The 15682-nt window shown below is 37.6% G+C and overlaps 1 protein-coding gene across 20 annotated transcripts in view; it reads right to left on the reverse strand.

The window, feature by feature from the left end:
• Positions 1–15682, reverse strand: part of Adgrl3 (adhesion G protein-coupled receptor L3) — a 492285-nt gene that overhangs the window by 154375 nt on the left and 322228 nt on the right. For all 20 annotated transcript variants that reach the window (XM_032916815.1, XM_032916807.1, XM_032916818.1 and 17 more), the window contains 2 exons: positions 6539–6724; positions 3611–3649 (listed from right to left, as the gene is read on the reverse strand). In XM_032916815.1, coding sequence (XP_032772706.1) covers positions 3611–3649; positions 6539–6724 — 225 coding nt within the window. The remainder of the gene's footprint in view (positions 1–3610; positions 3650–6538; positions 6725–15682) is intronic.

The following is a 15682-nucleotide window of genomic DNA, read 5'->3' on the forward strand; positions in this document are numbered from 1 at the left end:
TTGTTAATTGGTAGACTTAGTTTTGCTGTGCTTTTGTTTTTGCATAGAATAAAAGGTATGTGTGATGACTTGGATGAAAATGCCCATGTATTCTCATAGGAAGTGGCACTATTAGGAGGTGTGGCCTGTTGGAGTAGGTGTGGCCTTGTTGGAATATATAAGGCCTTGTTGGTGTAGTTGTGACTTGTTGAAGAAATGAGTCACTGCTGAGGGGGCTTTGAGGTTTGAGGTGCTCTCTTCCTGCTCTCTGCTGATCCAGATGTAGAACTTTTACCTCCAGCACCAGGTCTGCCTGCAAGCTACCATAATGACCATGAAGATGGTGGACTACACTTCTAAACTGTAATTAAGGGTTTTCTTTTATAAGAGTTACTGGGGTCATGGTGCTTCTTCACCGCAATAAAACCCTAGCTAAGACACAACGAAACAAGAAAACATAAAGGATGGGTTTTTATAATTCATAAAAGAGACTCCTGCTCTTAAGATAATGAACTGAAAGATAAATGGATTCAGGTAATAAAACTTGTGCCTGAAGAATCTTTTCACATGTATATGAGAGGGCCACACACTGTAGGAATCTAGAGTGGTAAACAGTCACTTCAGACTGAATGCCAAAAGCCTTTCAAGTACACAGGGCGCCTGTCTCACAGATGTCACCAAGAGCCATCTGAATATATAGGCAAGGCACCCATTGCATTAAAACTCTTCTTCTCGAGTCCCTCACAGATGTTTTCACGGCATTTGACGGTTGAAAGTCGCGGACTAGCACTGCACATTAACAACACCGGAAGGAGCATCTTGTAGTATTGAGCAGAGCATTTGCACCACCAGTAGCCTCTGTTTGTATTGTCTCTCATCAGATATTCAGTCAATAGCTGAAACATGTATTCACAGTTAGTCAACTTTAACACCAGGAAACCAGCCGTGGAATAAACTGTGCTATTAATTTTCCATTGGAGATTCATGTTTGAATGACCATGCGTTTCATAGATTTAAATACCAGAAAGCTAATTATCCCAAAAGCCCCATTAAAAGGATAGCACAGATTACAACTGGAAACAATCCTGGCAGGGCTGCAGCGCTCTTCCTACCTTTCTGCCATGGAGGTCCTTCCCCTACCCATCATGCCATGCGTCCCCCTAAGGATATTTTTCTAAAACCTTAGAAAAATACGCCTTAACATTTTCTTATTCACAGATATTCATCATTTCATAAAATAAATATAAATACAAAACCAATCCCCGTAATCTTCAGTGTTCAAAGTTGTTTGTATATTCTTTTAAACGATTCTCACCAAGTGCTCTTTTTTTTCCCCATGCTGATGCCTTCAAACTCACACTGTACCTCATAGGACAGGAATACTATTTATTACTATTCTGTTTTTATTCTTTAAAAAAAAAAATCCAAGTTCGAAATTGATAAGACTAGGGGTCATAATAGTTTGCCCCACAATATGGCATCTCAGCGTCTGGGACATCAGCAGACATAAAAAGCTACTCACACTTTCCCCACCAATCTTCAACGAAGCAGGTCCCAAAGGTGGGGGCGGAAAATAAAAACCCCACGACCTTGTCCTGAAGCAAATTGTATGTCTTCATTCTGAGAGACACCGGCTCATCTCCAAAGAGAGCCACAGGCCCAGAGATGTCAGAAATCTGAGTGAACATGGCTTGCTGTGTTCCCCTCAGTTTACTGAGGTTACATCACATCACTTTGTCCTCCTCTGGCATTCTCCTCCTCAGTTGACCCACAGTTGACCTTCTCCTCATCACACCCAAGCACAAAAATTCATCCATTTCTCTGCCTCTCTGGGTTGTCTTTCTCAACAGTTCCCACGTTACTTAGAGTTTATATTTAATAAATTATTCTGCCATATCTTGTTATGCTGTCAAATTTTTGTTAAAAGGTCCTTGGCCATTAGACTAGAAATGGGTAAGGGAAAAAAATCTTTCCCCACCTTACAGATGAAAACCTGCTGGGTGAGTCTGTATGTCTGAAATTTAACTGACATAGCAAACGCTTCCAGAGCACCCTTGAGTGCCTGAGAAAACAAGAACACCATATCCTGTCAAGGTAAGTTCTCTATTTCCCCCATATGACACTAACTAAAGAAAGATAATAGAATTGAACCCATCAATATTATCTACTGGATGCTAAAACCCTAGGGCAGAGACTACTTTGTATTTCTTGTCACGTTCTTGAGGAAACGATAGATTTCTGGTGTTTTTAAAATGGGTCAGGACAAAATAATGATGGTCAAACCAAACAAAGAACTGACTGACTAAGCAGAGACAGGTGTTCACTCATCACAGTGACTACCTAGGCTGGGCTTTCCATCACGTGAATGATTCTGCCCTAAGGTCGTCTAGTTTCTTTTCACATGATTTTAGCTAAGTGGCTGTCTATTGTTCACCAACTATCCCAGATCTATATTACCTGAAAAATTAGATGTGAATATTCAGGACATTGGAAAAATATAAATGGACAAACTGATATCTAATATTTACATCAACCAAAGCTCTTAAGAATCTGGGGAGACAAAGTCCAAGTTTCAATATTATTTGCCATGGTGAACAAACTGTTAAGGTTTTGACTTTGTACATCCAGTCTTCACCAACACCAACTCTCTGAGGCTATTTTTCTCTAAACACAAATGGATTTGCTTATGTATTTGCATTCAGAGAACGCCGAGTTAACGGGCAGAGGTTTCAGATCTCCCCATCGTCTTTAAAAACAAAACAAAACAAAACAGAAGATAGAATAAAACAAAACTAATCAGAACTCTAATCCCAGCACTCTGGAGGCAGAAGCAGGTGAATCTCTGTGAGTTTGACCCCAGCCTGATATACAGAGTTCCAAGAGAGCCAGGGCTGTTACAAATAGAAACTCTGTCTTGGAAGATAGATAGATAGATAGATAGATAGATAGATAGATAGATAGATAGATAGATAGATAGATAGATAGATAGATAGATGGATAGATAGTTGGATAGATAGTTGGATAGATAATTTAAAAAATTATAACCTTTCCACCATCCCACAACCACACTAAGCAAGGTAAAACAAAGCCAATGGAGAGAACCAGCCGGTTTGAGTATTGTTTTCTTTCATACTAAGCAACCCATTTTGTCTGGAAACTAACTTTCCATAAGAGAGGCATCTAATCGCAATCCTGTGTGGAGTCTTGAGTACTATTTTGGAAGAGAACTAAGATTATTTCAAATATCCTATACGTTTCTTGCCCTCTACAATTCTGATTGCTAATTCTGAATGAGCTGACAATTCAGTGGATAAATCAAATCTACCCAGTGACTCCGAAAGAACGGAGACTTAGGTGTTACACCAAACTCAGCCCTGACAGGACAGTGCGCATGCCTCAGCCTGCACCTTACCTTCGCTGTAGTCTACATTCCTCGGGCTTTAAAGAACGTGGAGTCACCAACTTCCTTTTCACCACAGACACATTCTTTCCATTCCCACCCTGCACGCACTCTCAGAAGTTCCTTTACCTCAAAATGGCACATTATCTTTTTTTCCTCAGACGCCCAGACACATGATCACCAACAGAGACAATTCACAACTGTACACATTTATAAAAACACAGAAAGTACCTGGACATAGGCTCTGCAAGAGCGCTCTCTTTTCTGAAGCTGAATCCATTAAGACAGCAGATTAAACACAGAATAGAAAAAACAAGTTAGTGACAGAAGAAAAATAAAAAGGAAACATCTACATAAACACCTCATTTTTTTTCTTTTTTGATTTCACGACTTTCATAGAAGAAAACGAAGGTTGTACAGCAGTAATACAGTGGCCAAACCCCCTTTTTTTTAGACCAGCCCACCTAAACAACAGATAGTGGAAGGCTGCCGATAGAAAGAAACCTTTGAATAAATTTAGTAGACATTAGTACAAATCAATACACATTCATGTGAAATGATCCAGGTCACATCCGGTTAGTTACTCATTCATGAGCCACTAGTGGGGGACATAAGATGTTAAGTCAATTATGCAAAAAGTTTGGAACTCATTATATTAAAGAGAGATTATGGGTGGTTTTCAAGACAGCCTAGATGATTGACGTGTGCTCATATGAAGTGTTCATTCATACGTTCAAAAATTCTATTATAAGGAAGATAGAAATGCCCATTCATTGTGACTATTTAAGCCTAGGGGACGAATACCAAAAGTCAGACAACTTCAGACTCACGGGGTGTGATTCGTTTCCTGACTTGCTGCTGCTTTTATTTCTTACAGAATTCTGTTTGACAGTCTTGGCCAAAAGAGAAAACATTTTAGAAACTGGTGGGGTAAGAAGCTTGATTTAATCTGTTTTTGTTGACACAAGTTTGTATTCCAGCCCAAAATATTTTCTCCTGGTGCCCAAATGAAGAATCAATCAATAACCCTTCATTCATGCTGTTTAAATGAGTGACCCAAATATTTATATATCAGACTGTGGGGGATTCATCTTTTTTCCCCCGGTGTTATTCGGTTCCCTTGGCCATTAGCCTTGAATTGCAAAATAGAATTCAGTTTTAGGGAGCAGTTGCTCTGACGCTTTTGGGGTAGTTAGCTACTAGTTACTGTACCAACTCTAATTTGGGCTTTCTTCAGTGAGGGAGCGGTAACTCTGCTGAAGAACGCAGTCAGGGATACAAGGCTGTCATTCAGATCAGTGACTCCCATCCCGGGAATGTAGGGCTCTGTCCCCTCCAGAATTTCAATGTGGGTGCAATTGCTTTGTACCTAGTGGACTTTGCAAATCTGATGGGCTATTCCAGGCCCCAGAGAAAGTAAGAACCACCGGAAATGAGAGCAAGCCAGCAAGCGCGTGAGTAACCTTTGCCCTCCCCTCTCCCTAGCCCGTCATGCAAATGAACATATGACAAACTGCATTATATAAACAATTGAAGAGAGCCAAATGGGAAACAAAAGAGAGCATTAAAAAGCCTCGGGAATGGAAACTTGCCCATTATGTCGTTATTTGATATTCAGCCTAGGCAAGCTGATTAGCTGTAGCTAGTTAGAATGTGACATTAATTTCCAGCTTTACCTGATAGCCTCAGACATCAACACCGTGTTTAAAATAAGTTACAAAGTATTGCAATAACAAATCATGTTACAGATATGAAACATTAATAAAACTCAGTTCTCCCACCCCATTATGATAAGAATAGCTGGCAACCATATTCAGCAGCAGCATCAAGTCAGCTATGGCCACATCATATTAAAGTCACAGCATGGCAGACCACATAGGTGACTGTTGATTATCCCATCAGGGGCTTGGGTATGACTCTAACAGGAGACAAGTTAAAAAGGAAACAAAGACAAAACCAAACCAAAACAAAACAAAGACCCAAAAACGTTCTTGGTCAGTGTGAAAAAGAATTCTAATACATTTTATCTAATAAACAAAGACTAAAAATGTATCTGATCATGACAGGTAAATTTGCAGCAAGGGCTATCTCAGTTAAGATATCTGGCTTTTTAATTTTGAACGGATATTATAGAAAAGCATTTCTCAGTTTTAATGAGTGGCGACTTTTCTCCTCTAAGACAGAATTAAAGATAGTTAACGACAAATCTACAACGTCTTTATTTATTTATTTATTTTTGATGTTTTCAGCCAAAGGGGACTGTTTTAAAAATGAATTTCTTAGATGGACATTACTCGAACTCTTCTTCATTTTCAATTTGGAAAGACTATGTTAATAGTCCAAGTCATAGAATTCAGTTATAGCATTGGTATGCATCTTCATTTGATGCTATTTGACACCAAGACGTTAGTCTCCTACTTAATATTTAGTTACACATATAAATGATATTCTTTATAAATACGCAGTTTTCCTTTTGTGTTTTTAATTTATATAAGATATTTGGCAGATGAAATGTTTATTAAATTATGAAAAATTCTAAAATATATTTCTTCAAATGCCACATATTTAAATTTGCTTATTTAAAGTTAAATTTATTTACAGAAATAAAACACAGAGAATTTCATTGGCTAAGAGACAAAATTCTGAGTCATTTAAAAACTAAATGAAGCTTGTATTAAAATCTCATTTCTTATCCTAGCAGTTCTTAAAGGTAATTTTAACTAGGTTAAGTTATCTCAGTAAAAAACATCCAATGGGTGGGAGGGAATCTAATGGATTTTAATATGCTTTTATTAATGTTTCCTAAATATCTACTTTCTGGTTAAACAGTCATTAAACAATCTACTATTTTCAAAGAGGAGTTTATAGGAAACAATAACCAATTGCGTGGACCTACACTAATTTTGCTACAATTTAACATAAAAAAAAAGTTGAGAAAGCACTAGTAAAAGTCGAATTGCAAACACAAAATGCACATGGTGAGACTGGTACCTACTTCTCTAAATTAAAAGTCAAAGAAGATCATAATACAACTACAGTGAAGTAGTTAAGACAATTCAATGTAAGGACTGGTTGGTTTTGAACAACGAAATTGGAGAGAACAGAAACTAAAGACTGTCTCACTGCAAACTGAAAGGCAGACACAGATGAGCTTCTCACCTTGTTCAAGCTTCGGGCAGCACTGTCTTTCCCCCCTGGTGTCAAATTCCTGAGCTGTACGTCCAGGAGGCCAACCAGTTGGTCCATGGCACGAACTGAGTAGGTGATATCCCCGGCGTTCAAATGATTTCTGGTCTGTTCTGCTAGCTCTCTGGCAATATTGGCAGCCGTTTCTCCAGATTTCAGCTATTATTTTTAAATAGAAAGGAAAAACAAATGTTTTCCGTAAGTATTTTCATTGGTCTCTTTTAACAATCCCTTTTGTACAAAAGTAAAATAGTTGAGGCAAGAAACAGTTCTTAAATGCTCTTCTTATCTCACGACACTCCACAATATTTCCTGATCACTCATTCTTCTCTTAAAAGCCTGACTTTAAAGTGTTGTCGTTAAGGAGATTTTTGTGGACAATTCCCTCTAAAGATTATTTGTCACCTCAGTTAGTCATTCGGGTTGTTAAGTCTGAGGTGTGTCCCACTATTTTCTCTGTTAGTCTGTAAATTGGAGTTTGATGAGAGCGTCTCGTGGGCTCCTAATCTCTATTCTCAGAGGCTGTCCACGTTTCCTTCATGCCAAGATGAGCATTTAGTGAGCTCAGTGAATGCTAAGGTTTCTAAGATCTGTGAAATTTACTCTCTATAAAACCCCTGCTTTTGCAAAACGCTTAAGTTTTCACGTTTTCTCCCAATACATCGAGTAGCCAATTACTCACTAGATTCTTGTGTTTCTGCTTTCTGAAACATGTTGATTATTTTGTATGCATTATTTAAAAAAAAAAAAAGTAAAAATCAGGTGAGACCTAAAGATGTTAAAGGAACTAAGGATAATATTCTGTGATCTCCTGAATATACTAAACAGCTTGAGACAAGAAAAGAGGAACACAAATTCACTCATTAAGAATGATGAGAGATGCCAATAGAGACAGACGAAGACCATGATGTGAAACTCCTGTTGTCATCGTGGGGCCTTTGCCAAGTACCGTGTGCAAGAATTCACACAAAGTTTCACATACTAGAATGAGATCATGACAATAAGTCAGCTCAGGACAAGAGAGACACTGGGAGGGTGCAAGACACTGGATCTACTGGTCACAGAACACATATCTAGAAGTTACAGATAGAGCGAATGAACTCAAGTGCAAGGTCAGGGTTGAGGCATCCTGTGGAGAACAAGGGCCAAGCAAATGCATCCCCCTTTCTAGTTAGCTGTCTAACATATAGAGTGGTCCATTATCCCCCATGTCTGTACTCAGTTAAAACATCTAAAAAAAAATGATGTGAGAAATATGTTAAGAGGTAAATAAGTACCCACTTCCTGGATCGTAATGTTCATTACATGTTTTCTAATTTGCAAAATTAAATTTAAATGGCATTTTCAATTTCTAAAACAATATTACAGCTCATTTTCACAATATAGAAGAATATAGTGCAAATTTTTCTCTATAGATTCCACTTTCCAGGGAGAGTCATATCTATCTTTCTAAACAATAACATACCCCTCACTAGTTGAATATATATGTGTCATTATTTAAAGATTAGTTTTCTTATTCTGTTATGTTGAAGTATAGATTATAAACAAACAAACAAAAATCTTTATAAACTGTCTCCCAGTGATTATTCAGGATGACATAAACAGAGTAGAGTAGTCAGTGAAATAGAGTGCACTCGGGGATGCTTCATGTGCACAGAAGGACCAAACAATCAAAACCAAAATGACAACAAACCTTAAATAAACAAATTGAAGTGATTGGAACATCTGCTTAATTTACATCCAGATTCATGCACACACACACACACACACACACACACACACGAAAAACTATGGCGAAATGTAATAATATCAAGCAGTGTTAAGATTATGAAAACGAATATTACTCCCATCAACTGTATAGAGCAAAATATTAATGCTGACTCTTACTCCTATTGGATATAAGAAACAATCTCAGATGTCAAAAATGTAAACAGTCAAAGACATCCAAGTAAGATTTGTGACCAAGGCCAAAAGAAGTTATGACCTTTTAGAACCAATCAATTATAAATGTATAATGTCAACAGTTTAAAATTATGAAGAAGGTGGGTCTGGAGAGATGGCTCAGTGGTTAAGAGCACTGATTGCTCTTCCAGAGGTCCTGAGTTCAATTCCCAGCAACCGCATGGTGGCTCACAAGCATCTGTAAAATTATGAAGGAGAGTAATGCTGTTGACATTAGTCTTTAAGATACACTGCTAGAAGCATACCAGTAAAATATCTCAAATATATATGTTATTATAATTTCTGTGTTTATGTATATATCTATATAAATATACTAAACTATACCAAAGCTTGACAATTCAGAAATAAAAGAAAAATCCTTATTGCTGTTATTTAAATTAAAAAATATATAAATATGTGTATTATATTACAAATATATTATACTATAAATATACAATAACTATGAATATAAACATATGTAATACACATTAACATTATACATTATATATTAATATATATAAAGATATTAAAGTATTGTTACTGGTAATGTTATTGTTAAAGTTAATAATCAGTATTTTGCAGAAATTATTATATAAAATTAAACGAACAGAAATAGAGTGCACCTACTATAATGTAATGGGTTCATAACTCTTTCAAATCTTTATATGTAAAAACACCTGTCAATCTTCTCTGGAGTGGACTGTGTAATCATACTCTTCAATATTATTATATCATTGGGTTTAAGAATAAAATGAAAACAGGGTTAATGTTTGAGCACATAAATATTTAAGTTTTTCATGTATAATTGTGAAGCATTAAAACAAAAGATTATCAAGCCAAGGCTGATGGTGAATGATCCTGCTGTTTATATAAGAACTGTTAAGAGAACAATGCAGTCATAGAGCCATTAGATCACTAATGGGTTATCTTCAAATCAGTAACCATAGCTAACTGTCAACAATACTGGCTTAACCAGGGTGAGGTAGCACGCACCCCTAGGGAGGCAGAATGGAGACGATTACTCTATGTTCCAGGACCACTGGGGCTACACAGAGAAACCCTCTCAAAAATAAAACAAACAAAAAGGTACACCCAGAGTTCTTTATTTATGGAGAGAAAACAATTCCACTTCACACACGAACACCGAGACTAGAAGCTGTGAAAGTTGTGAGGGAAAAAAAATTAAATAAAAATTCTGTTCTCTATCTCTGTCTCACTGAGCCTTAAAACTAAATAAATCACACACAAAAATATCCCTGAGAAATGAAGGATGGACCATTTGCCTTTGAGTGTTTGAATGTGAAATGCCCATTAGCACGTGGTCCACTACCGTTGGTTCTGCCTTGGAAGCGATGGTATCATTAGAACATGTTCCTTGATAGGAGTATTGGGTTACTGGGAAAGACAATAATGTTTGAAAACTCAGTTCTAGTACCAGCTCACTCTGCTTTCTGCTTGAGCCCACCGCCATGAAACCATCTGCCCACCATCATTCCTTCCCCATCCCAATGGAACCCATTCCCGACCTGAGCCAAAATAAACCTTTCTTCTCTTAAGTTGTTGTCACAGCAATGAGGTGGGGAACGGATGCACACATCTAATCCCAGAAAGGACACAAGTATTTCTTCCGTTTACTATGTGATTTTTCTACCTTACTACTACAACGACCCTTTATCATGATTTGGATATACAATAGCCCCCAAAGACTCCTGAGTTTTAGGTGTCATCGGCAGCTGATGGACACTGGGGTAAAGGGACTAGGTCACAAGGACTCTACCTTCATCAGGGATTAAATAATATATTGCTTTTGAGGCAGGATCTCAGTGCTGAGCCTTGACTATTCTCCAACTTGTAAGGTTTCTGCTTCTGCCTGGTGAGAGCTGTGATCACAAACATGAACCACAGTGTTGGACTTGGAATTTAGTGGCAGAATTTGGAGGTGATGTAACTACAAGGCAAGGTATGGGAAGAGGAAAGAAGTCACAGGAAGTGGGCCCAGGAAGAGTACATCCTGCTAGGGCTTCTCCTCTCTCTTTGCTTCTTGGCTGGGAGCAAGATGAGTATCTCCTTTGCCACACGTTCCTGAGGCCCTAGTCGACAGCTTCCCTTTGGAACCAAAGCACTGATAACACATACCATGTGTCATGGTATCAAATACCATGGACAGAGACTTCTTAACCCGCAGGCATGTATAAATAAATCTTTGCTCCTTTGGGTTGATTTTTGTCAGATATTTTATCACTGTGACGAAGCTGACTAAACGCATGCTTGGGTCACCAGCCACTCCACCCTGAGTTATGAAGCTAATTGGTTGAGTAGTTTCTTTTTTTTTTTTTTTTTCCATTCTTGGGCCACTGATAGAGGCATTGTTTACTTCTGACATTTCTCTAAGGTGCTGGTTCCCAAGACAAGCTTCTTGAGCCTAGCCTGGTAAAAATTTCTGCCTAGTACAAATCGCATATATCCATGAATACTTAAAGCTATCTATTTAATTTTTTTTTAGGTAGGAAAATATGTCTAACTCCATCAGTTTGTTTATTCATTTCTGTTTGTCTGCATCTATCATCTATTATCAATCTATGTGTTTACCATTTTTCTAACATGAACACAGTAGTTCATTTAACCTATATGCACACTTGATCTTTAATAAGCACATTAATCATTGCATTCTTTAATGGGTTGAGGGACTGAATCATAAGGCCTCATTCTGTCTGAGTCCTTAGTCTCCCACTGAACTTCACCCCTTGCCCCATGATTTAAACTCCTGTACCACTGCATTAAGATCTGTGGATATAGTAGTGAAAAAGATGATTATCTGTTTAAATGTCTTAATTACTAGCAGCAGAAAGAGTTAAAAAACCTATCTCGACACAAACTTAGTTTTATTGGATGGAATGCAGAAACCATGTGAAGTAGAATTGTTAGTAAGAACTTTTCCTGGAATGTGTGAGGTTACAAAATAACTTAGGAAATGCTTCTCTGAGGACGATTTCCTTTGAAATGCTGTGGAAAGGAAGAGATTAGAAATAGAGGCAGGTGCTGGATTCCAGGCAGGGGGATCAGTCAGTAGGAGGGAGGAGCTGGAAGCCCTAAGGCTAGCTGCACTTAGGGTACTATAGCTAGAGTTTAGACAGCTGGGGAAGTGAGCTCTAAGTAGAAGAAGCGGCTGTTCCTGAAGAGGTTGAAGGAATTGGGAAGGTGCTATCCAGATTTGCATTTGAATGACGACATCTCAAAAGATGCATAAGCAGAATCAAAAATGGAAGGAGGCAGGGATGACCTGGGGGTGGGGCAGGCTGCAGAGTGTTGGCAGGGAGTGGTGGCTGAAGAAAAATGTTCACAGACACTCTCAGGAGTGGGAGGTGAGGGATGTGCTCCACCCAGGCTATGCTTTACGTTATTGGACAGCAACACCATTGGCTGGGTCTTCCCACTGCTCCCACAAGCTGAGCTCAAACTCATGACCACGTTTTCCTGGTGACCTTCTCCGCTCATGTTCTCTTCACTGGCACCTGAAGGATCGCTCTGATAACCTTAGTTTTCTCTTTCTAGTCACTGTGACTTACGATGATTTCATTCTATATTAAAATGCATACTTATTTTTAACCTGCTTCAAGTTATTTTTTTGTAGAGCCATGTTAGAAATCAACCTTTTCCTTGCTTAAAGTAGTCATTATAATGCTTCTTATGTATTTTTTCATTAACTGTTAATAAAGTTATATATATATATATGTATGTATTCAAATACTGAGAAATTTCATGAATTTTATAGGATTTGTAAATTAATGCCTGTATTGATGTGGTAGGATTATACACAGGACTTAATCAGTAAAGAGGAGACTAGCTGCCTTTCCTTACCATTAAAGTTATGAGCAAAGAGATACTGTACACTGAACCCTTTTAACCTTTGACACAAGCAAAAGCAATTTTTAATTAAAATTTAAACCACCTTCAAGATTTTTATGGGTTTTATTTATCAACCATTGATAAGGAGTTAAAAAATATGTAGAAATTACTTGCTACATTACTGCACAGTAATGTACTATTTCTTTGAGTGCTCTACCTATTCTAATGTATATCTGAGCCAAGTGAATATACGAACCAAATGCATGTATGTAAGAAATTTAAGTAAATTAAGTAAGTCTGAAGTTTTAGAAACCATGAAGGGTTGGTTAATTTTGATCAGCAGCTTGACTGAATCTATAATCAACCAATAGACATTACTCTGGGAAGGTGTGTGAGGATGTGTCCAGGAGGGATTATGGAAACTCTTCTCCTGAGTGAGCAGTACCTGTGCACAGTGGCCAGAAACAAAGTCCAAGGACAAAGCAAAGTTGCTTTTGTCTGCCATTCTGTCCCATCAGTGAGTGTACCTATGCTATTGCTACTACTATGGTGGCCACACTTCTCTGACATTGAAACACAACTTCTTTGGCTTTCAAGTGTGGACTAAAGAGCAGTAGCTCACCGGGAACCTTCCAGACCTTTAGCTCCAGTTTGGAGCTGCTGAAGCATCCATCCTCAGACAGCTAGTGTCAATCTGATGGACTAAGCAGCTATTAAGGTCTCAGTCTTTTCCAGTGTGTAGACAGCCATTGCGAGACCACAAATCCCCTACTGTGTAAGTCAATCTACTACATCCCTTTCTGGTACATATGATCATTCTCTTGGTTCTGTTTCTAGAGACTAGTAACCAATGCATCCCACAATCTCTGTTAAGATTAAAAAGTGATTTAAATGCATTCTAATCTTAGTTCTATTCTTATTCTATTCTTTTAAGAAAGTTAAAATAGGGCCCATAAGAAACTAGGATAATTCAACCTGATATTCTGGGGAAAATAACTGGACTAATTTGTATTATAAAGTGCTAAAATTATATCTAAAACTCATATTCATCTTCTGAAAACCCAGGAAAATACCACATAATCTCACAATCTGCCAGAAGCTTATATAGAAACAAAATAAAGGGACCTTGAGTTTATCGTGAAGAAAACAAAACCATTATCTGTGACAATTCAACCAGATCTTTTTCACATAATTGCTGGAACAGGCCAAGCAGGAGGAAGCGTTCTTCTTCACTCAGCCTGCACAGAATATGGGAGCTGTTTAAAAGGATCGATATTACAGACTAAAATGGAAATAGTCGACTATCGAGATAATACAATACAATGCACTCTGAAGGTATGCAAAATAGAAAATATAAATTCCACTTTCAAAATGTTGACTTCAACATTGTACTTTTTTATTAAAAATAATTGTCATAGAGGAATCCTAACTAGTGTGTTTATAACAAATTTCTTAATAAGTTTATAACATAATTTTCTTAGTGAAATGCAATCTAATCTCTGTTGTCACATAAAATTCACTTTTTAACTTAATCAGCATATAAGTAATCCAAATTCATCTGCAAGACTCAACCACTATTATCCATTGCCTCTCTTCTTCCTTCTAGACTAACTGTTGGGAGAATTGCATAATTCATTTTTAGTGCAAATATTAATTTTGCTTTGTCCAGCTAAATAAAACTTCCAAGATTTTTAATTGTATATTTGAAATCTATAATAGTGCTAATTAATAGCAAGCAAATATTCGTATCACATTAAGGATCTATCCTATTTTACAGATGGGAAGATTGATAAAGAGATTTATGTCTTGTTCTCTAGAGTTCAGCCATAATGAACTCTTGCTCAAGTCCCCAAGTGTTCCTTAGCAGCCCTATAAAACCATGGGGTAAGGGATTCATGATGGATTCAATGTAAACACTGACGTACAAAATGTGTCAGATGAAACAAATGGGATTAAAAGATGGAGCTTTGGGAGAATGAATTGTGTATTGAGGGCAAAGCCTTCATAGATGGGATTGGTAATTTTATAAAAGTAGTATTACACAGCTGCTTGAACATAAAAACTGCCCTTACCAGAAACTGAATCTGCTGTCAACCCTATGTTAGATTTTCCATACTTCAACACAATAAGAAAAAAGCCACATAGTCTATGAATATATTATGATAATCAAATAAGGTAAGATGGAGAGACATCATGCTTCAGGGAATGTCCACTCCAAACTTACTATACAGGTAGATACTACTGTATTTTCAGTGAGATAAGGGAATAATATGCCATTATATACATACATACATACATGCATACACACATACATACATGCACATATATTTTTTCTTCAATCTTCTAATCTGGTATGGAAGAAAAAAACATAACAAAGGAGAGGAGTAGGTGATGAGAACAAGGGAAAAGCCATGGTAAAGGGGACAACAGAGTAGGAGCGTTGGGGAAGAAACATGTATGGTGAGTTCGGAGACTGGCAGAAGAACTCCTGGTGTCCTTCATATTCAGAGTAGCAGACATAATAGACACAACCAGGAAGGAAGGAAGAATGGACAACATGAAGAGACCCTGCTAGTGAGTAATGTGGCTGTGAACGTGAGAATGGCTGAATTGCAGGCTAGCCAGTGTGTGGATACTCAGAGGGTCCTAAAGGTATAGCCTCCCTGAGCCTCCACTGTTAAAGACTCTTGGAGAGAGCTCAAAAGATTCTTCTGAGCACTTTATAAACTTACATCATTGTTATAAATTCCAGTTGACTACATTCTTTAATTTAAATGTAATTATAATATATCTAAACTTTATAGACCCACAAGGATTAAGCAGAAATGCTCTGGATGAACAAGACCAATTTATTATAAAACAAAACATCTCCTCCATGAATCAAATGGGCAACAGCTGTCTGGTCTTTAAAAGGAATTATCTCTTTTGTCCTAAGATTAGCAGGGCTGCAGAGGAAAGGAGGAAATTAACTATCATTATCAGTTCAAGTCACCCGGTAATTTCTGCAATGAAATAGCCCAACCATATTCAGAAATTATCATGAAAACACTCAGCTTTCTAGGTGAATTATTATTGAATTTATATTAACCCCTGGGCTAAGTATCTAGGGAACTTTTTTTTTAAGTCGCTAATGTAAAAAGATACGCTGCTGATCTCTTAGTCCGATCACATCCAGGGAGAGTTATATGCCCCAGGGTCTGGGCTACACTGTAATAAAATCAAAGGATGTAAAAGCTGTGGCAGGAACAGTGCCGAAATTGGAGAAGCCTCATTATGAATAGCAACAAGTGTGGAGATGCATATGTACGAGAGTCACCGAGTCAGTAAAAA

This window comes from Rattus rattus, chromosome 11 (assembly GCF_011064425.1).
Source record: "Rattus rattus isolate New Zealand chromosome 11, Rrattus_CSIRO_v1, whole genome shotgun sequence".
Taxonomy (NCBI): domain Eukaryota; kingdom Metazoa; phylum Chordata; class Mammalia; order Rodentia; family Muridae; genus Rattus; species Rattus rattus.